Consider the following 21,663-nt stretch of genomic DNA (forward strand, 5'->3'; position numbering starts at 1 on the left):
CACACACACACACGCATACGCACACACACACAATTCCTGTTCACATTACAAAAGGAAGGGCAAGGTCCTGTGGAAACTGACACAGGGACTAACAAATATTACAAAAATATTACACTTTGTAAATATCAGTTCAACCCTTTCAGCTTGGTGAACGGGGGACGGGGTGGATATGAAGAATGGATTCATTTTGTGGAATACCTTAAACATTTTTGACATCACGTTTAGTTTTGAGACGAAGATTATCTCATGGCCATCGCTGGCTAACGCAAAATTATGCGTTAGTGCATATTTATTTATCCAAGTTCTGCCCTAAGTGATTTTATACTCACATTTTTCACATTATAAACAAGACTCTACTGTTCTATTCACATATTCAAGTTTAACTCTTTCCTTTTCAAAGCACTAAATCTTCACTAAACGGTAAGTTACCCTGCTCCACTGTCAAATGAAGTTATTTCCCCCAGTTTTAAGGCCTTCAAATTTTTCCCGACAGTTGAGACAAGGTTGGGGGTAGGGTGGGCACAGCAGTATAACACCCCTCTTTTTTTCCCTTTACTTCCATCTACAAAACGCTCCCTAACTTTTTTTTGTTTAATATAAATGCAGCTAAGTTACAAAATAATATACAATTGCAAGTAAAGCATGAGATGAAACTTGAAATGACATCACAAAGCGAACACAAATATTGCAAAATGTGCTTTCATAACTGCAAAATAAAAACAAAAACTAAACATAAGAGGTAGCTTTCAGAATCAACGACCCCAGCTCTGTCAAGGCAGGCCGTTAAAAAATACCAATTTTGGTAATGATAATGCACAAAAACCACCGTAAAATTACTTCTGCGGCTGTTGTGGCACTTTTGCACTCTCACCGAGCATGCGATTCTTACATCGCATGTCACCGATCTGCGGCATGGCCTTTTAAACAACCTATCCATTTAACAAAACAAAAACCTCCAACCCAACAATAAAAGCTCATGAGGTCACAAAAAAACGAGGTAATTTCAAGTAAAATGTGCTAAACAGAAATATTCAAATTAAAACAAAAACGAAAGCCCCCAAAGCCAAACAAAGAAAAGCCGTCTTTTACAATTCACTCCTTCATAGTTTCCTGGACAGAGGGCTGAGCAAAAAAAATAACTGGTATGTTTCTGTTATGAAACGTGGAAAACAAAACCAAAACCAAACGCATCTCCCCATTCAGAGCAAAGCTCTTGCAGCCAGACGGGATGGTTTCTGAAGGACTCTTACTTTAAAAAAGAAGAGCACTGTTGAATTGCAAGGCGTGGCATAAACGGAGACTCAAAAGTAAGCTACTGAGCAGCATGGTACATACAAAATCCATTGCCTGAACTTGTGAATTACTCCCCAATCCTCAAATCTCTGACAAATTTAGGTCAAGCTGACAGGTTAGCATTTAACCAGCCTGAGTCACTGTAATGCATTGCAAGCCAGGGGGATATATTGCATGTGTTTGCAGGAGAAGGGAATACGAGCTCACTCATCATTCCTTCAGACCCCTGGCAATGCCCAGGCACCAGGGGGCAGTTTAAGAGCATCTTGAACTGTGACTCCCTCATCTGAAGACACACTTGTCCAACAGCTGGGATTTGACAAACAGGCTGAAAGATTTTGCCCTTTCCATCTGGTTCTAATTCCCTCTCCTAAAAATAAAATAAAATAAAAAAAAAATGCATAGAAAGGTCTTTGGTCAGGAGAGAGGGTTGCAGCCTAGAGGCAATTTTTGCAGCCAAGTTCTAAGCTCTTGAACAGACTGGCGTTGGCCCAAAATACCCAAGTAGCTTTTATTATAGTGAGACAACCACCAGCACCAACAGACTTGGCCATAAGAGGAGTAGTGACATTGATCAAAATATCTAGGGCAACTTTCTGTGCATGAATGAGAGACTCAACAGCTCTCAGTTTCTGATCGTTCCAAGTGGTAACATGACAAGAACTTTGCTAGCTGAGGAGTCTGAGGGGGCACTCTGAAGGCATGCTCCACACTAGGTTGAGAAGTCACCCTACCTGTCCTATACAGCAGGATAATTACTATCTTCCTTCAAATTGAATTTTTATTCAAATTCATTTTCTCCAAAACTGTTTTTTGTTTTCAGATTTTATTAATAAATTGAAAACGTTTTCAGGAAACTATCTGCCCTCTGAAACACAGCAGCCCAGGGGCGGGTGGGGGAGGACTGTAGCAAAGTTCAGGTTTATTTTACTTATGCTCAAGCGGGCGCAACATGGGCCAGGGGGACAGCTTTCCCTTGGCGGATCTGAGCAGAGACCCAGCTATGGCCACCCATGCTCCAGATAGCAGTGCAGGGGGGCCCTGCAGCCAGGGACTTGCCACACACCCAGGAGGTAATGGGTGGGGTGCCCAATGGGGGAACCCCGGCCAGAGTCCTGGTGCTGCTGGCTGGGAGGGGAGGCCCCGGCACTTCCCGAGTGGCGGTGTGTGTGCAGCCTTGATGCCAGGGCTTTTCATGGGGAATGGGGGCACACGATGCCCACAGGGCTGCATGGTACCTCCCCGCCTCGTGCTGCCTGGGATGCACCCTGCCCTGGCACATCCCACTACTTCCTCCCCTGGCTGCAACGCCACAAAAACTTGCCTGTTGCTGGCTCTGCTCTCTGAGATACCAAGCTGTGCCAAAGGGCACTATAGCCCACCATCTTCTCCACCTGGGACAAAGGGGCTCCAAATGCCGGCTCCAAAGGGGTCATCTCCCTGGGCCCCCTCCTGAGGAAAATTCCGGTTGTGCCTTTACTTATGCCAAGCTGTGCCAGACTGACTAGTGATTCCAGCTGCCTGGCTGGAGTCACCGACGAGGCTGATCAGCATGTTCTGAAATTCAGGGTGTCTCAGGTCAGGCAAGCAAAAACACCAAGGCCCCCCCAAATCACTAGTTACTTGGGGAAATCTGGACTGCATTGTAACCTGCCACATTATTAGCACGACTAACTAACCTCCAGATCATCCAGCCCGTCATGCTGCGCATCATCTGCCCTGGTATTTCTGGGTACCCCCAAAACTGGGTCGTTACATCTAATTTGGGGGGAATCCTCTGAGGGGGATTTTAACAATAGGCGTTACACTGCCACCTACTGGTGAGGTTGCACAAGAGGCAGCTGAATAAAGCTGGTGACTGAGGGCACGTCTGACATTACAGCTGCTACAGCCACAGAAGGGGTTTTTCTGTTGCCATAGTTAATCCATCTCTCCGACAGGCGGGTCGATGGAAGAATTTGGTCAGCCTAGCCACATCCACAACAGGGGCTAGGTCACCCTAACGACAACGTTCAGGGTGCAAAATTTTTCACAGCCCTAAGCAATGTAGCTAGGCTGCCCTCGTTTTTAAATGTAGATGAGGCCTGAATTAAGTAAACAAATGTGGCACAAACAGGACAAAAAATTCAAACTCCAAAATCTCAGACCCCAAAGCTTGCGCCGGGACTGCCCCTTCCCCTCCCCTACAGTGACATTTCACCTGCTCTTTCCAAAGCCCTTGATGTGCATTGTCACAAAACACGAGCAGATATTTGGCTATGGCTCGATTCTGATGCATTTTCTCATTGACTGCACAGAGAACCCCCAAATTAAAAAGGGAATTATTCCCCCTCCCCCACACAAACACCTCATGAGCCAGAAACAAAAACGGAGAACCCTTTTAGTAAACAACAACAGAATAAAAGGCCATGGATGATGCATTTTTTTGCCCAGTCCTTCCTGACTTCAATCTTCCCCCTCCATGTCCCTTAAACATAGCAAAGGTAGAGATAGGTCTTCTCTATCCTCCAGTCAGTGGGGATCTCCTCTGGCTTGTGGCCCTTCATGTGTTTCTGCATGGCAGACAGGCTGGGGCAGTACTCCAGGCAGATAGTGCACTGGTAGGGGGAAGCGCCGTTGTGGGTCCTGAGATGTTTGATCATGGCAGAGTAATCTCGGGACCTCTGGTGACACAGCTTGCATTCAAAAGGCTTTTCACCTGCAGAGGCAAGAGAGACAAAAGAAGGGTGAGGTGGTGACCATGCTGACTTGTCTGTGGTACTTATGCAGCTGCCCAGCCCTGCAGTATCTGGGCGCCTCTTGGTCTTCAAGGTGTTTATCGTCACCATGCCCCTGTGAGGTGGCGACCCATTGTGCAGCCAGAGAGCTGAAGTACAAAGAGGTTAAATAACTTGCCCCAGGTCACATAGACAGTTTGCTGTAAAGCAGAGAATCAAACCTGGGTCTCCCACATTTCAGGCTTATGCCCTAAATGCTGGGCCCTCCTTCCTCATTATGGCCTTGGAATGTGGGAAGGGAAGGAAAGGTAAGGTGATTTTCAGGGCATTAGAGGCTGTTGCCTAGAGGACATGACACTGGATTCGAGACTCAAGAGAGCAGGGTTTTAGACCCAGCTCTTCCACTGGTTTGCTGCGTGACTTTCCCTTCTCCATGCCTCAGCCCCCTTCTGTGTAGTGGGGATAATGATGCTCATCTCCTTTGTGAAGCACTTTGAGATCTTCGGGTGAAAAATTCTATATAACCTCTAGTTATATATTTTTTAGAGGTCTCCACTGAATATTTTTAAACCAACCTGAGTGTGGTAGGCATTATGATCAAGTGCACTATTAGCCTGGGGAATCCATTGTCACAAGATATCATATTTAGCAGGATCAAAAAAATTGGGCCTTTACATGAAAAATAAAATTGAGACTATGCAGAGTTACAACAGCGAAGACAGCAAAAGTTTTGGGAGAGCTAAACCACCTGCCTGCTTCAGGGCATGAGCCCAACTCTGACTAATAGGAGTCAGGCGGAAACTTCCCCCAGGAGCAAGTTATCTCACCACTGCAGTATTTCTTGCACCTTCCTCTCAAGTAGCTGGAGCCGGACACTGTTGGGGACAGGATGCTGGCTAGATGGACCTGAGTCTGATCGAGTCTGGTAACTGCTATGTTCCCCGATGCTACCCAGAAGCTGGGTCCCTGATCTCTGCTCCAGCTCAGCTGCCTTTTTTTTGGGCTACTGAATCTCAGCAGAAGCCTTTGAAACATTTTGATAACATATGAGGCTGGAGCTGAGATTTCAGAGACTCGTTTCAATGCAGTAATTAACTGCCTGGCCTTTCTGATATTGATACTTGCTCTGTGCACAGACACAGCGAATAATGAAGTAATGAACAGCAAAAGTGATCTAAATATTGATCCACTATTTACAATAGTTACATGCTGACGCATGCAGTGATTCATTATCCCCAGCAACAAGCCTGGATTCTGAAGGAACTGCAGCAGCCTTACCACAGCAAGCACCCATGATTCAGGCAGCTTTGGATGTGGGAAATAACCAAGTATTTAATGGACAAATAGGAGAAGAAAACTCTCTAGTGCCTCCCAGACTTGCAGCTGCCCCGAAACGACAGGGTAGCAATGAGCTACACAGGGAACCTGGACACCAGGGTAGGTGTGACATGCACCAAAGAATGGCTGGGTACTTCGGCTCCCACTTGGAGTTATCATTAGACCTAGTAATAGCCACTCCTTTTAATAGCCATTCGTTTTAGCCACTCCTAGCACCTAGCCAGCATAGGGCAGAAGAGCCACATCCTCGTGTAGAAATGGAAGTGAGGATGGCTCTGCTGAAGATGGGGGTCTCTTCCGGTTGCATCTCCCTGCATCTTCCAGTGACTTGAGAGTCGGAGGCATTGTAAATCTATGGCTGGATTTCCAAGGTGCTGAGCTCCTGCTTACGTGGGCAAGGGACTGGGACCCTGGGACTTTTAATTGCAATAAAGCGGCTTGTGCATGTGAGCAGCAGGAGTTGAGGGATAAATGATCCCAAACATCCTGCCAGGATCCTTCAGGCAAGAGCTGGGGAAAGCAGAGCAAGGACTGGCAGTGGAGTAGCTGTCCAGCCACAGTCACCACACACTGCAATGACCGAGGAAAGGTCTGCAGTCCCTCTTCAACTCTTTCTGAGCCTGCCACGCAGAAGGCAGATGGTAGGTGGGCATGCACCGTTTGACAGCTTGGGTATTTCAGCCAGGGCAGCTCCCGCATATAGTAAAAGCAGGAAGAGGGAGCAGCACTGCTTAGCTCTCTATTATCTCTCCAGAGAGAGAGGAGGGCAATTGTTACTAATCGGCCCTAATCATTTCAGTATGAGGAGGAGTCTGCCTATTCCTTCCCAGCCTGCTCATCACGCATGCAGGCGCCTTGCACAGCTTTCGTTTGGCTGGCAAAGGGGAAGGATTAATTTTGAAAAGGGGCTGGTGGCTCAGGGCATGAGGGGATGGAGATGGGAGAGGCAGCCATGAAGTAAAAGTAAAGCGGAAAGTCTCAAGTGTATTTCATTTGTCCCAACTTTATACTGCTCTCACGCCCCTCCACTGTCAAATGCCCAGGCAAGACGTAGTTCTTTCCACAGCACCTTTTATCCCAAAGAATCCTGAATTGATATCTAAACTAGACCCAGGCATCCCATCATCCTGTCCTGGGCTGGGGCCCCGCAGCTGTCTAACAGCACACATGGCAGGGCAGGAAGTGAAGATACTGTATTCATCAAACTGCAGGAGGAGCTTAGGGAAATAGTGCAATTACCAGCCTAGAACTTGCTGAGGAATTAATGCCCTGAATCTTGGGCAGAAAACCGTGGTTAAATAACTGGTTTGAAAGCTGCGTGCTTTCAGCAGCATGACATCCCATCCCACCACTTGTGGGCAACAGTTCAATACCGGCTAAAGGGAGGAATGCTCCCTAACAAACCCCTCACTGTGACCCTGGCTCTGTGAGTTCCATCCAAGGGCTGAATCAGCCCAGCCCTCTTTAGCTTGTGAAGTCCACGGTGGCGCGGCTGCAGGAGCGGCTGACTCACGTGCTGCTAAGGCAGCTGCAGACGCGTGGCAGCGGGACGGTACCTGTGTGCACCCTGTAGTGGGTCTCCAGCTGGTGCTTGAGGCTGAATTTCTTGCCGCAGCCGTTGCACTCGTACGGTTTCTCTCCAGTGTGGATACGCTTGTGGCCTTTCAATGTGCTCTCATCCCGGAAGCAGCTGCCACAGAATTCACACTCGTAGGGGTGGTCACCTGGAACGACACGAGCACACGGTTAGATACAATGGGGAACACAGCACAGTATTATGCAGACCCCGCAGCCTGCACCAGCACAACCCTCTCCTCCCCGCCTCACCTCTCGAAAAGCCATCTGCAAGGTCTTAATTCACCACCACCACCACCACCACAGAAGGTCAAGGGGAAGGAATAGATAGTGGTCACTTCACACACCCATGACATGCAGCTGGCTCTGTGGTGGAACACAATAGATCCCTAGCAATGTACAGCAATGCTGCACAGCACCTTCGGACTAGAAGTGAAGAAGAAACCTCCACCCAGGTGGAAATTCAGGGGGAGTAAGCATCCAAGCTGCAATTTATCCAGAGCAGTGGGGTTACACACATTCTTTTCTAAGCTCAACACCCAGAAGCGATGGAGATACTCAGGATAAGAGGCCACCTAATGAAACTTCAACACCACCTCCTGCTGTATGTTGTTATTATTTGGCATTCATTTAGACTCTCTTTTTGTTTTGTTTGTCTAGTGCCTCGCTCCTGGAGTCCTGGTCCATGACGATGGCTCCTAAATCCTACAATAATACAAATAATAATACCACCACCATCCTAAGGTCCCAGGACCCCCTGGTGCCAGGTGCTGCACAAACGCAGCAGGGAGAGACAGTTCTTGCCAAGGGGAGGGGGAGGAGGAGAGTAATGATAAGATCTGGCTGTTACTTAGGCTAACCATGGGAAGGATGATTTAATAGTTATTCACTGCCCCTGCTCTGGCTGACTGATTGTTTGCAGGTACTGTGGATTTAGGGGGCAGAGGAGGACCCGTTCAGGGAGCAGACCAACGGGCTGTCCAGTACAGCAGTCTTCCTCTAATCAAACCATGCCCTAACTCTTCCCCTCCCGTCCCCATGTTTGTTCCTCTCATTCCCTCACCCCCAGAAATGGCCTGTCCAAGGGGAATGACAGAATGACAGCCATTCTTCCTACAGTTCAGCAGGGTGGGAAGGACCTGCTGCCCCACTACGCACAGGGGACCCTCGACCTCACTGATTGGGTTGGAGAGGTGCTAATGAGGCAACCCGCTTCACCATCTCAGCACTGCAGGGGAAGCTTCGCAGAGTGAGCTGCTTCTGACTTGCTGCAGGGAATAGTGCCATGGCAGAGAAGGTAAAGGCTCTCATTCCCATACAAGCTTGCGAAGAGGTTCGGCTGCTTCATCAGGCATTGTGCCCATCAGCAGAGAAGGGAAGCAAATTGGGGAGACAGCCCTCCTCACCTCAACAAGACTCACTAAGGCATAAGAATTCCAGCAACGGAGAGGTGTAACTGAAGGCCCACCGCTCCCCTGCAACAGAGGGGTTTGTGAGCTCATTTGTCTGCCAAAGAGAGGATCTTACACATGCTTATATTGGGGAGCAATCACAAGCCACTTCTGTCTCACTTTCCAGACAAACGTGATGCCATCCCGGGCCAAAAACTTTGGGAGCTGGAGAGGTGTTTAAATATTCCAGATTGGGTGGCTGATAAATGTACTTCAGTTTAGCACCAAACTCAGAATTATTTGAATGAAAGGTGAGGGCTCCAGCTACTTATTTATTACAGAAGTGAAGGCAAGGACAATAAAGATAGATTGATTGCCCAAGACTTTGTTCATGAATATTTAAATATCACTGATTTGTCTTGTCACTGTAATTACAATTTCTCTGTGCTGCATATCCTACAACCACAGTTTATGGTAAAGAATGGCCAACTGTATTTCACTTGTCCTATTGCAGATGTGCAGAGCTGCCAAGCGTGTAATGTTCCTCGCATTTCATACATTTTCTTCAGCTGCTGAAGGCTTAAGTCATCCACAATGACCTACGTTTTTTCATTATCCCCATGTCAAACTGCACTCGTGCTTGGGCATAAATTGTCCTTCTAGTTATATACTCAGATGACTGTGCTTTCACTTCCTCTTTAAAATATTTCATTCTCTTTTCTCTTTAGACCCTCCAACAAAATCCGCCCCTCCCAAATGAAGACCTTCCTCATATAAATTCTGATTTTACATTAGCGTTTCCAAATCTTTCAGGCAGCACTAAATGATTTTTTAAAGCATTATGTAGAACAACTCTGATATTTCACATTATTTTCTGATTGCAGGAGACTAGCAGAGAGCTCACAAGGTTTAAATGCATTTGATCCTTGAAAACCACTACGTACACACAGCTCACGAGAGTGGTTTGAAGCATGGATGGCAGTTTCCCCTGTGACAAGAAAGAAGGGAGAGGGTTTCCCTCTTTGGATGCTTTTTAAACATTCATTTGTACACAAAAACTGAGCCCAATCTAGTATAAATCGAGGTAGCTCCAATGAAGTCAAGCTGCATTTATTCTTTGTTCTATGTTGGGTCAGAGCGCTCACTGGTATCAATGAACCTGGTTCTATCAAAGTCCGTCCATCAACTGAAAATCTGACAATTCCTGAATTTCTAACACAGAATCAATATGTTTAACTATGGTCACCATCTCTATATGCACTGGCACTATGGCTATGGGTTCCGTATATGAATCTATCTAGTAATATAGATTCTTTTTGAAGGGGGAAGAATGGTGAAACAATGGTGAATTTTGAGGTTAAAAAAATCCATTTATAAAGATGGGGCTCAGGTTTGAAAACATGCAGCCAGAACCTCTGTTGTTGGAAAACACACATAATTTGCAGATTTACACCAGCTGAGCATCTGACCCACGAGTTTTCTGTGACAGAAGTGGGAAGTATGGGGGGCGGTATTTAAATTTCAGAATCACCGTTTCAATATTCCATTCAGCGCCTTGTTTAAAAATAAAAGACCCTGGAGTGCTGGATGTGTGAATAGAAACCAGGTGAATAATTCACATTAAGACCCAGCCACTGGCCTGAGTAGATTTGTTCCACCCCCACCACGGTTGTTTCTTCAGAGAGCCCTGGTACTTTAAATGAAGTGTTAAACTCAGGAGCTAGTTTGACAGGATCTGAGTGAATTTCATTATCAACCTGATCACATGTTAAACGAGCTTAAATATGGAATCTTGAGAATCAGACCAAATAAAAGAAAGAAGGGAAATGAGCAGCACCTGGCCTGTAATCCTGACACAGGGAGTTGATCAGATCCACAGCCTTGCAGCATGCGCAGAACTGGCAGCAGAACTCAAAGAATCCAATTTGTGGCATGTTGATTAACTTTGTAGGGCCCCTTAATGAGCTTGACATTAAGTGCAGGACAAACAGGACTAATTAGAGCCCCCTCTGGCCAGCCTTCTGCACCTGTGACCCTGGTTTTATATCGTTACCTGGTGTATTTGTTAGTCTACTGAACAACCAATCGCAAAGCCATAAAATGCCTTTTCTACACAGCTGAGAGTTTATTATATGATCAGCCGTGTAAATCAGGGATCCATCAATGCCAAGGACTCTGCTGGCCTGCACTACCAAACACAGCTGCTGATACTAAACACGCAGCATTGGTGGCAAACGGGCTAGGAACAACGGAATATTTATGAGGCAAGCCTGTGTGTGTGTGTGTGTGTGTGTGTGTGTGTGTGTGTGTGTGTGTGTGTACACATACATACACGAGAAGGAGAGAGAACACACATACACACATAAGAGTGTGCGCCAGGCTTATGGCAATTCAAGCATTAAATTATTTATTTTTTGCTCATCTTTAGTAAGTAAGAGGTCTGATTTAAAGACAAAAAACCTCTGGGCCAGACACTCAGCTGGTGAAATTGGCATTGCGCAGTTGAAGTTGATGGAATTATGCTGATTGGCACCAGCTAAGGATCTTGCCTTCACCTTTTCCATCTGGAGTGATGAAGAGAGATTATAGGGACGTTTTTAAAGGGAAAGAAGTTGGGTTTCCTGATGTTCACAAGAGATGAAGAAAAGGAAGGGAAGCAGCAAAAGACAACAATGGCAAAAAGACACTGACATAAATCACATTGTATCTCGAAAATATCGTAAAAAAGAGTTCCTAATAAGAGCTGTAACAGAAGCTGGAGGCAAAAGACCTCCTGCATCATTTTTACACAAGCATTAAACACCAAGATTGCAACCCATTGAGTAGGTGCTGTACATACGCATTGTAAGAGTCCCTGTGCCAAAGAATTGACATTCAAAGTACCTTAGACAAAGGGTAGCAGAGAGAGTGTGTTAATTATCTCCATTTTACAGGTAGGGAACTGAGGCACCAAGGGATTAGGTCACTTGCATATGATCACATAGGGAGCCTGAGGAGGAACTGGTAATAGAATGCAGGTCTCCTGAGTCCCAATCCAGAGCATTAACCAAAAAACCCCCACCATTCCTCCTCCATCATCTAGCCCTATTTTCCCATCTCAATACAGGATTATTCACTGAAAAAGTAGCTCTGCCTCAATGGGACACTGCAGAGATGCTGCTAGATATAGTAAGGGTTGTGTCTATTTGGTTTTATTTAATTTAGAGTGGGAACCCCACGTTCCTATTATTCTCTGTGGCACAGCTGTCTATGTATCTCATGGAGGTTCCAAACCATTGCATGGATTTTCCTCAGCACTCAATGTTTTGGGTGCTAGGGATAAAGTAAGACTGGAATGCTGTTGCTTGATCTTTAACCTTTAAAAAGATGTGTGAACACACTCACATAAAAAGTGGCTACATTTTACATTAGAAGTACAATTTAAGCACAGAAGAGGTTAATACATGATTAATAGATGTTTTAATCAATGGATAATTAATTATTGATGGTGAGAGTCCAACAAGTCAGCAGATTGCTTGCTATACCCACGTCTTATAACCGTCTAAACACTGTCTGCTAACATGCTTATAACCATCTATAGGCTATACTAATGTCTTAACATGCTTATATCATCTATCAACCATCCTTTATTAACGTACTCTATTTAAATGTGACCAAAAACCTTATGCCAAGCTTTCCTACTGGTAAAAGAGATCATCTTCAGGAGGATGACAACTAAAACAGGTGGAAACAGAAACCTCCCTGTTTGTGGGCAGCCTCGTTGTGAGTGGCATATCACGCACCACTCCCACCAACCCGCTCTTTCTTGTGGCTCCAAACCCCACAAGCATCTCATTGCTGGTAAGGAAACATGAGACCTTCAGGAAATATCTTGAGCAGGGGACCATCATGCAATTACCCTGGTTAAATTAATCCCAAGAGGGGATGACCAGCCACATCTCCCACTGATCTCAAGGGAGTGGTCAGTGCTCAGCACCTTGCAGGATTTGTTCCTGCATTTGCACACCCAGATTTTTTATTTTCTGATTTCTGAACATACTTTGCTGACTTTCCCCACTCTAAAACTTAGCTAAGCAGAAGGGTTTTGTCAGGAGCCTCTCCATCCTGAGATGCACAAAGTACTCTCCACTCCCACTGGCATCAGACCTGGGACTCTGCTCTTTCCACTGTGAAAACACACCTGGCCCGGCACATGAAGGAGACAATCCTCTCTCTCAACAGTGCCTGAATGAAAACACTGAACCACAATTCGCACTGGCCTGAGGCTGGCCACCCTGGGGAGAGGTGTGTGAAATCCCACTAAAACTCACCCCCTGCTGGCACCAGGAAATTTCATTTTCCAGCTGAGAGAGGAACATCCCCTGGCTAAAGCAACAAATGCATCTGACCCCAGATCAATAGCAAGGAGGGAAAGGGAAATCTAGAGGCCAAATTCACCTGCTACCACACCCAGAAATGAAACTGCAAACAGATCAAGTAAGGAACAAAATTATTTACCTGGAAAATGATGGGAAGAAAACATTTCCTCCACACATCTACAAATAATTCTCCCATTCCCAGACAAGGTCATTTCAAACCCCATGATTCAAAACAAGCCTGCAAACTACACATCAGCCACTATACCATAGGGAGTGGTACAGTCCAGCTAATTAGTGAGCCCAAACATAAGTCATTGTTCTCCTGTGATTCATGAAATAGTATTTTTACACATTCATGGGGCGGGTGAGGGTTAGTGCTTTGATCCTCACTGGGGCATGAGTGACAGGAAAGATCATAGCTTAGAGAAAACCTCCTTCCCTTTTACACCATGTTGTTCATCTCTTGCAAGAGAACAAGCCAAGCTATGAGCAACAATCAACCACCACCTGTTCCATATTTGCACATGAATGGTTTATGGTACAGCAAACTGCTCCAATAAATTGAAGGCAGTGTTGTCCATGAGAGACTGGGAGTCAGGACGCTTTGGATTTATACCAAACTATGTTAATAGCTTGTTCTGTGGCCTGGGGTAAAGTTAATTCATTTCTTGGTGCCCCAGTTTCCCCAGATATAAAACGGGTGTAACAACACTTGACCCAGAGCTGGGAAGTGCTTCGAGGTGTTCCGATGAAAGGTCTTAACGCAAGCGCTAAGAACTTATTTGAAAAGGAGCTTTTGATTTACACCTCGGAGAATGCTGCACTGTTTAAAGAGATGTCTATGACATTGTGTTCAGTTTTTCCACAAGGGAACAACAGCCACAGTGGGCAGGTGTCATCTTTAATGTGTTCCTGTCAAAAGTCTGGTGCAAACTACCTGGTATATATATGCTGCTTGCTGGGAAGGGGTGAGGAGCTTCTGCAGCAAACTTCGAACAGGCATCCGTTTCCCTTGTTTGGGTCTCGAAGACTGTCTGAATCCACCACACAGCCCACCCATGTCAGTGCTTTGACTGCCCCACTGCTCTTCCAAGCAACGAGAACTTGACTGGAACATTTCCCGATGTAGTTTAAATACCACGTACACATAGCAGAGGTCACTATAATCCCATTAAGGCAGGACACCAGGCCGATTACGTGCATCCAGTGCTTTAAGCCGATGAGACACATTCACACCTCCACTATTAAGGTCACATGCCACGATACACAGGAAAACAAACTTACTGCACACCGCTTAAAAAGCCCAGATGAGTTCTACTGAGGAATGACATTAGCTTTCATTTATATTTAAAGGAAATCAGAGAGAAAACCCAACCCCTGAAACCCCGCCCCCACACTTCTCTTAATCAATAAATCTCCACTAGAAATCCTTGATTAGAATTAGATTAGAACCCATCAAGCCTTGGAAGGGTCGTATCCACTACTATGAAAGACTGCACTTAACGGCGTGAGAGCCATGCCCCATGCTTGGTGTATCCAGCTAGGATTGTTTTGCTGGTGTCTTGCCCTACTCCTCCTTCTTCCTCCCCCAATTTGTTTCTTGCATCCTCTCTATCAGTGCAGGTAGGCCCCCGGTATGCTCCGGTACGCCGTACCAGCAAGCTATAGCCGGTACAGCGTATTGCAATGACACAGCAGCAGCCCCGCTGGAGAAGAGGGCTGCGGGACAGGGCTGGGAGCTTTGCTCCTTTCCCCACTGGGAGGGGCAGCAGCGGGGAAAAGGAGCAGAATGCTAGCGGCTCCTTGCCCCCCAGCCCTGCCTCTGGTGCAGCCCCCCTACCCCAGGTAATATGGGATGGATGTGGGGAGGGGAAAGGGAGAGCAAGGGGGCCCTGGGGCAGTGAGGAGTCACATGGAGGGTCATGTGCCTCTTTAGCTGGTGCCTACCTGGCTCTGGTAAGACATGGATTTTACTTGCACCACTGGCTGTAACTTTCAGGATGTCCAGGCTACAGTGGTTCAGTGACAGTGCTGTGGCTGTGCCGCTGTAGCGTACAAGCATCCTACGTTGACAGGAGGCGGTTTCCCATTGGTGTAGCTAATCCATCGCTCAGAGGCGGTAGCTAGGTTGGCAGAAGAATTCTTCCGTTGCCCTAGCTACATCTCCATTGGGAGTTAGTTGAGCTAACTATGTCAAAGAGGATGCAACATTTTTCACAGCCCTGTGCAACGTAACTGGGTCAATCAAATTTTTAAGTCTAGACCCAGTCCACAGCTCTTTGGGACAGGGATTGTCGTTTAATAAGAATTTGCACCGTGTCTAGCACGACAGGATCCTAACTCCTAACTGAGATCCTCAGGCACCATCCTATAATAATGACTGCCCAGCCATTACACTAATTTACCTAAGGGAGGAAACTGGGAAAGTTGATACTAAAGAGCAGCAAAACCAAACCCCTAATGGAGAGTTATTAGGCCCACCAAGGGAAGTGACAGAAGCCTCGCCGCTGGACACACGTAGGTCTACACTAGACAACGAACTGGGGATGCACTGTAGCGAACAATCCCATAAGTGATCCACTAGATGGGTCCTACTGGGGCTGTTCCACAGATCCCTATGCAATGGCTCATGAATGCAGAGTTCCCTGTCTTGAGGTCCAGGGCTTGCATTAAGCCCCGCTCCCTATCCCCTCACAAGGGCAGGCAGCCAGCTCATGGAGCGTCCCAGTGGCAGCTAGTCATTGGGACAGTTTACCTGTATGTGAGCGCAGGTGCCGCTTGAGGGCGGTATGGCTGGGGAAGGTACGGTTGCACTCGCTGCAGATGTAGCTACGCACTCCCGCATGCACTTCCATGTGCTGCTGCAGGGCAGTCTGTGTCTGGAACCGCTTCCCGCACAGCAGGCAGAAGACGGCCATGTCAGTACCTGAGGAGAAAGGGAGACATTCTCGTCAGCAACCTTTGCAGCAGATTCCTCTGACACACTGCCGCTTCTGCGGACAGGATGCCGGGTTACACGGCCCACTGCTCTGAAGAATTTTGACCATTCTTTCTTACTTGCGATTGTCCTGTCAAGGCAACATGTGCTCAAACGCAGCACCATTCAACTCAAGGAAACTGTCATAGGAAGGGACAGACCTGAGCGAGCCACTGAAACAGACTAGTGAGAGAGCATCAACTCACAAGTACTTTGGCACAACCAAAGAGGAGTTACTGGCACTGATCATGTCAGGTCAATGCTTCCTGAAGCGCTTGTCAGTCATATTGCATGTTAGCTCATAACCCCTCAATAGCCAAAGCCATCTCCGTTTATTCCCTATAATGACTCTTCCATTCAGGAGGAGCAGACAAAACGGCTCAGGTGCATTGACAGAAAACTGGTGTGTCGGTTTAGTACTCTCAAATGGAAAACCCATCACTACCCAATCCCCAATAAAAACGTAGAACAAGTTAAAGGTCGATTTGAAGCTCACTCTATTTTTATTTCCCCGACACATACTCAGTGGAAACTAGACATCTACAGTTGTATCGGGCACTGGAAACTTGTAGCACATGGTAAAGCAAATGGCAAGAATTTTCCGTTGCTGGGTTGCAGAACAATACACGGCAACATTTCCATTCTAGTCCTAGAGCAGTATGGCCAAAAACAAAAGGGAGACTCTAACTCCTTCATATCTAAGCAGATACCAAACTGCACAGTGTAGCAACTATAAGATAGCTATCAAATGCAATACCAAGAATGTATTATCACAGTACACCCTACCTGATTAAAAACTGGCTGAGAAGCAAATTAAAAAATAAAGGTTATGAATGTATATATGATGGCTTTCAGATTGAACCAGTTTCAATTGGAAGAAAATAACTTTGTAATGTGCATATAGAATATGGAACACAAAAAGTAATTTTGGGGAAAAAAATAAAAAGCACTTAACTATTCTGAAAGCGCCTCCTTGGTGATCATGGACCAAGCCGGAAAAGTGCTTTTGGTTCATCTTTATCTGACACTAATAACAAAATCTTTACACGAAGATAAAATCCTTCATCCTAAAGAATTCGACAAGAGCTTCATGTGCTACAGAGGAATAGTAGCAGCTACCTATAAGGCAGCTGGGGCAGTACAGTTAAGCGGAGGGGAAATTTTGGCCAAATCAGTACACCACGACAAGCTCGGATTCTTTCCTCCTAAACTGATGAAACAAGTCTTGGAAAGTTCACCAGAAACCTTTTATGGAAACATATCCTCAGGACGATAAATGCAAATCGTGTTGTATATAGCAGTTTTTACATTGCAAAGTGATTTTCACAGGGTGGGTCAGTGAAATTGTCCTGATTTTATGGATGGAGGAGAGCAAGCAACATGCCCATGGTCACATGTCAGCAGCAGAGTCAGAAGTTGAACCCAGGACTCCTGTTCCATCCACTGGACCACACATCACGTAGAACAAATGCGGGCTTGGGGAACGATGCAATTAGTTCAGGTGTTTTATGGTGCACTCGATACAGTGAGAAAGACTTCCATCTAAAGCCCAGCCCTTTAACTACAGGCTCTGCAATCTCTCATGTCAGACGCCTCCTATCCCTCTAACTACAAAGTAGCTGTTTTTAATAGTTTTCTGCATTCCCTCTAAAACGACGATCATGCTTTAAACACTAGGCCTATACACCTCTATGAGATCTAAGCAGGAAGTTCTCCCAAGACACTGACTATCTCTTCCCCCTTAAACCCTGATGTATGTGGGACGTAGAGACAGTGCTAATGGGGGGTAGCTCAGAATTCTGCCCTAGACGCTAGAGGGTTGAATATAATAGAATAACATCTCTGTTATTGCTTGGGATACTTAAGAGAAATACAAACCAAAACTTAATCCTATGAACCACACACAATTATAAAGTAGGCTGCACCAACAGAAGAAAGCCCCCCCCCAGATATTTACACACTGCCAGTAAAAATAAGACTTTTGTGTTACTAAATATTTTTTTTTATTTTATGCATAGTTGATTGTTCAGAACCTATGAGTCAGTGCAAATTGCATTATGCTGGAAGATTAAGCCAATAAATGCTACCTTTTTGGAGACCCATTAAAATGTGGGGACTATGGAGATAAAATTATCTAGAAAATTGTATTAGCAATTCATTAGCAGGAGCAAGATGTGCAAGGTAACCACTGAATGTGCATTGCTCTTAAAAAAATAAAAAAGTCCATTTTGCTTATAATATGTGCCAGAAATTAACTCTGCAGGAATACTGTTGCAAAGCAAGAAGCGCCAGGCATGTCTTCTCAGGCAAAAAAGCCACCATGGCTGCCTGTTAAAAAGTTAACCTGCGGGGTGGGTCAGTATACTAGAGCACGCCTAGGCCAAAGCAGCAAATCTGTTCCGATTGCTGGTACAGATGGCTGGGTAGAGGCAATCGAGATGGTAACAAAGCAGCAGGTTTCCATGCCAGGCATGAGACAGGGGTGGCTCTGCATGCTTAGATGGAAGCTGCTGGCAGGGGAGGCCCAAGAAAGCAGGATATCTGAAAAGACTAAGCAGGATGCGCCATTGCAAGGACATGAGCTGTTGTCCTGGACAGACTGTTCAGAAAGCAGCCCACCAGAGTGGTAAGGGTTGTCTGTGGGCGTCAGAGTCAGGTCCCCAATCTCTTAGGAAACCAGGGTAGGTAGTAACTATAACTGCTGGCCAAGGAATGAGGGCAGCAGTGATTAACGCATTGTGAAACAGATACCAGACAGCTGTCCTGTTTGTAACATTGGGATAATATTAATGATAAATCAGACTGCACCATGCATATTTCTAGCACCTTTCACCTGTGGATTGCAAAGTACTTTGCTAACATTAAACAGGCCACACCTCTGTGAGGGTGGCAGGAACACTTATTTTGCAAATGAGGAAACTTGAGGCCCAGATGTTCCCGTATGACCACAGTCAAGATGTGAGTAATTGGCTGTGCTGGAAACAAATAGTGAGTTCTGAATCCCAGTCCTTTGCTTCAATCACTAGGGAACACTCCCCCTCCCAGAGCCAGGAACAGAATCCAGGAGCCTCGTCTCCTGTTCCTTGCTCTAAACAGACACTGCGTTCAGTTAGTTATTTAAAAAACAACATCTGAAGTAAATGAAAACTTACAAGTTATATCACTAATATACAATTTTATCAATTGGCCCCTGGCAACAGGAGCAGAGCATTGTACAGGCCTCTAAGCTCCACTTGAATGGCGGTGAAGGCAACAGAAATGCTAATTACTGGTGGAAAGTTGTGATTTTATTAAAGAGAAGTCATCCTGTGCTCACTTAAGGAAATTGTGCTTAAATCGAATGCATATTTAAAAATCAAAACTACAAGATGACAGGTAAAAGGAACTGTAGGGCCATAAATTTAGCTGTTAACATTTTGGTGCTCATTTATCCTCAGTTTCCCCCTTGAGCACCCAGCAAATACATGGAAATTACCTTGCACTGTACTATCAACTCCCTTGGTTGTACTCAGAAATTTCTGGGGTCTCCCACTAGTGGTTGATTTTCAGCACCCTGGGAGAAATCCTGGCCCCACTGAAGTCAATGGCAAAGGTTCTATTGAAAATAATAGGGTTGGGATTTCACCCCTTGTATTTAAATCCTAATCATTTTTTGGTCTATAATTTTTGTTAGGTTATCTGGTGTCCCCCTTGATTCCAAATGTGTTGTTCCCTAGAGTACGTGTGATTACTTTCTTAATTCTTTTCCTACTGTACCATAGAAGGAAACCTTAACTCAGAAATCTTTTACTGCTGTGGATTAAATTTAGGCAATTACTCCCCAACATGAAACATAATTTTGCACAGGGGAAGGGGAATGTGTGCACACTGAATTGCCAGGCCTCAGGACATGGGGACCTCTCTTTCTGGAACATGCCTCCCGCCTCTGATCTCCAGGGGGTGGGGGGAAATATGAATGGTTTCCTACTTGTTATCCATTGAGCTTGTCACAACGCCCACCCCACCCCCCCATATCCCACTGCTCCAAGACAGACCTGGGACTCTTTAACAGTGCCTGCCTGTGCTCTGTGTGATGCTAGCCTCAGATTCTCAGAGAAAGGCACTAAATTTGCCCTCAGAAAATACTTAAAATAAAAAAAGAAAGATGTTTAGTTTGAGGTGAAGCCAGGGGGCTGTCAAAAAGGCAGCAGAAATTTCAGTGAACCCAGGTGACTTTCTGGATCATGAATCACAACAAAATTGCTATGTTTATACCTGTGCTGCTTCCATACCAATTAGATCTTTAAGGGAAATAACAGAGAGTGCGAGAAGGCTGAACACAGCTGGAGAAGATTTCAGGTGCAGCACCTTTCCCAACACAAGGCTCTTATTATCTTGAGCTATAAGCGTTTCCCTAATCAAAGGAGCAGAGCCTCTAAATATACAGTGTCTTTTTTGGTAACAGTAAAGAAGTTAGCACAGGCATTAGAGCGCCACAGAAGGTGTCAGCCGACCACTGAATAATCGTAAGATCGTGGTTACATGATTCTGACCTTCCGATCATAGCTGGTGTCCTATCCAAACTCCCTACAGTAGGGCTGGTTCCCCTATTCATCAGTGAAATAGGTCCCCTCTGAGAGCCTGCATTCGTGCTCATAGGATACAGTTCTCACAAATTACGAGTCATCACCACATTCATCAATAACAGTCACCACTTTCATTCAAGGATGGGCTGGATATGATATACAGGTGCATGCTGACTCGCAGGGAGACAGGTTTCTGTCTGCATCTTAAGAAGATGTAAAAGCAGTCGAGGGAGGATAGTGGACATGCAGTTCCCCTTCCTACCATCTATATGTGGCAATATTGCCCTTAACTTCTGATTTAGAACCTTGATGAATTCTGTCCTCTCCCCCTTTCCAGCCATTCCGAATGAATTGCAGCAGGACATTGACGTATTTCAATAGTTTTCTGCCATGCATTAATATCAAATAGTCTCTCTAACACACACTATACACATTTGGTAAGCCCTCCACATTAACAAAGTTCCTTTCTTAATGCTAGGTTGTTAGAGATGGCCTTTTCTTTCTAAGATTAAAAGTCTTCAAAGAACCTTACAGCTGTATAATCTTTAATGTAAGCTTGGGCAAGGAGAAGGTATGATATGATCTCATATTCATTAGCCAGGAGACCCATGAATCTTCAAGAAAAAGGCTCCCTGTATTATGGATTAAACAAAATGCAAACAGAATGATTACATTTTAAAACTCTAAATGCAAATGAATATGCCAAACTTCCGTGAGCACGTTCCAAGGAAGACAAGCTCACCATTGCTGCCTCCTGTATTTGTTCTGCAGTGAGCAGACACAAGTGCATTTCATTATATAGCACCTCCAGCTACAGTAAACAAATTTGTCAGCTCACTAGCTCATTAAGGTGTGTGCCCCAGTACATGTGGGATTTATTGGTACTCGTACAATAAAAGTAACATGAATAGATTTACTAATTTTGTCAATCACTTCAAGGGAGGAGGGGGGGAAAAAAAACGTTCCAGAGAAAGGACTTTGGAAGCAGAGACTAAAACAAACAAAAGCGTGAAACGAAACGTTCTTGGAACATTTGGACATTGTAAGTATTTTCAGCACAAAGGACTGATATGACAGTGTGACTTTTTGGATCTCTGCCACAAGCTCAAATTACAAGGTGGCACGTGTGTTTGTGTGTATTAAAGTCTCAGTTATTCTGCCTTTGACGGAGCATATGCGAGGCAGGCAAAGGCTATGTTTTGAATCCGATGAGGGAAGATTTTACGAATCAAAGAATTAACACGCACAAAGTGACGCAACCATTCTACCAACCATCAGTAAGCAAAGCCCATTTCACCCTCTCCGTTGCTTTTTTCCTGGGGGGCCGGCGAATGCCAATTGGGCCACTGACAAAACTCTCCGAAGTGTCCAAAAAAACCAAAACAAAATGGGTCGCACAAAGTAAATCCCGAGAGGTATGCAGCCTTCTGGTCTGTAACTTTCAAAATG

At 45.4% G+C, this 21,663-nt stretch overlaps 1 protein-coding gene across 4 annotated transcripts in view; it reads right to left on the reverse strand.

Annotated features, from left to right (window-relative positions):
• Positions 1-2,154: 2,154 nt before the first annotated feature.
• Positions 2,155-21,663, reverse strand: part of ZBTB16 (zinc finger and BTB domain containing 16) — a 167,929-nt gene continuing 148,420 nt past the window's right edge. For 3 of the 4 annotated variants that reach the window (XM_050921807.1, XM_050921805.1, XM_050921806.1), the window contains 3 exons: positions 15,428-15,598; positions 6,905-7,072; positions 2,155-3,991 (listed from right to left, as the gene is read on the reverse strand). In XM_050921807.1, the coding sequence (XP_050777764.1) occupies positions 3,762-3,991; positions 6,905-7,072; positions 15,428-15,598 (569 nt within the window). In that variant the 3' untranslated portion in view covers positions 2,155-3,761. The remainder of the gene's footprint in view (positions 3,992-6,904; positions 7,073-15,427; positions 15,599-21,663) is intronic. The other variant, XM_050921808.1, reaches the window with a different exon arrangement.

The sequence above is a fragment of the Gopherus flavomarginatus genome, chromosome 13, assembly GCF_025201925.1.
Source record: "Gopherus flavomarginatus isolate rGopFla2 chromosome 13, rGopFla2.mat.asm, whole genome shotgun sequence".
NCBI classification, from domain to species: domain Eukaryota; kingdom Metazoa; phylum Chordata; order Testudines; family Testudinidae; genus Gopherus; species Gopherus flavomarginatus.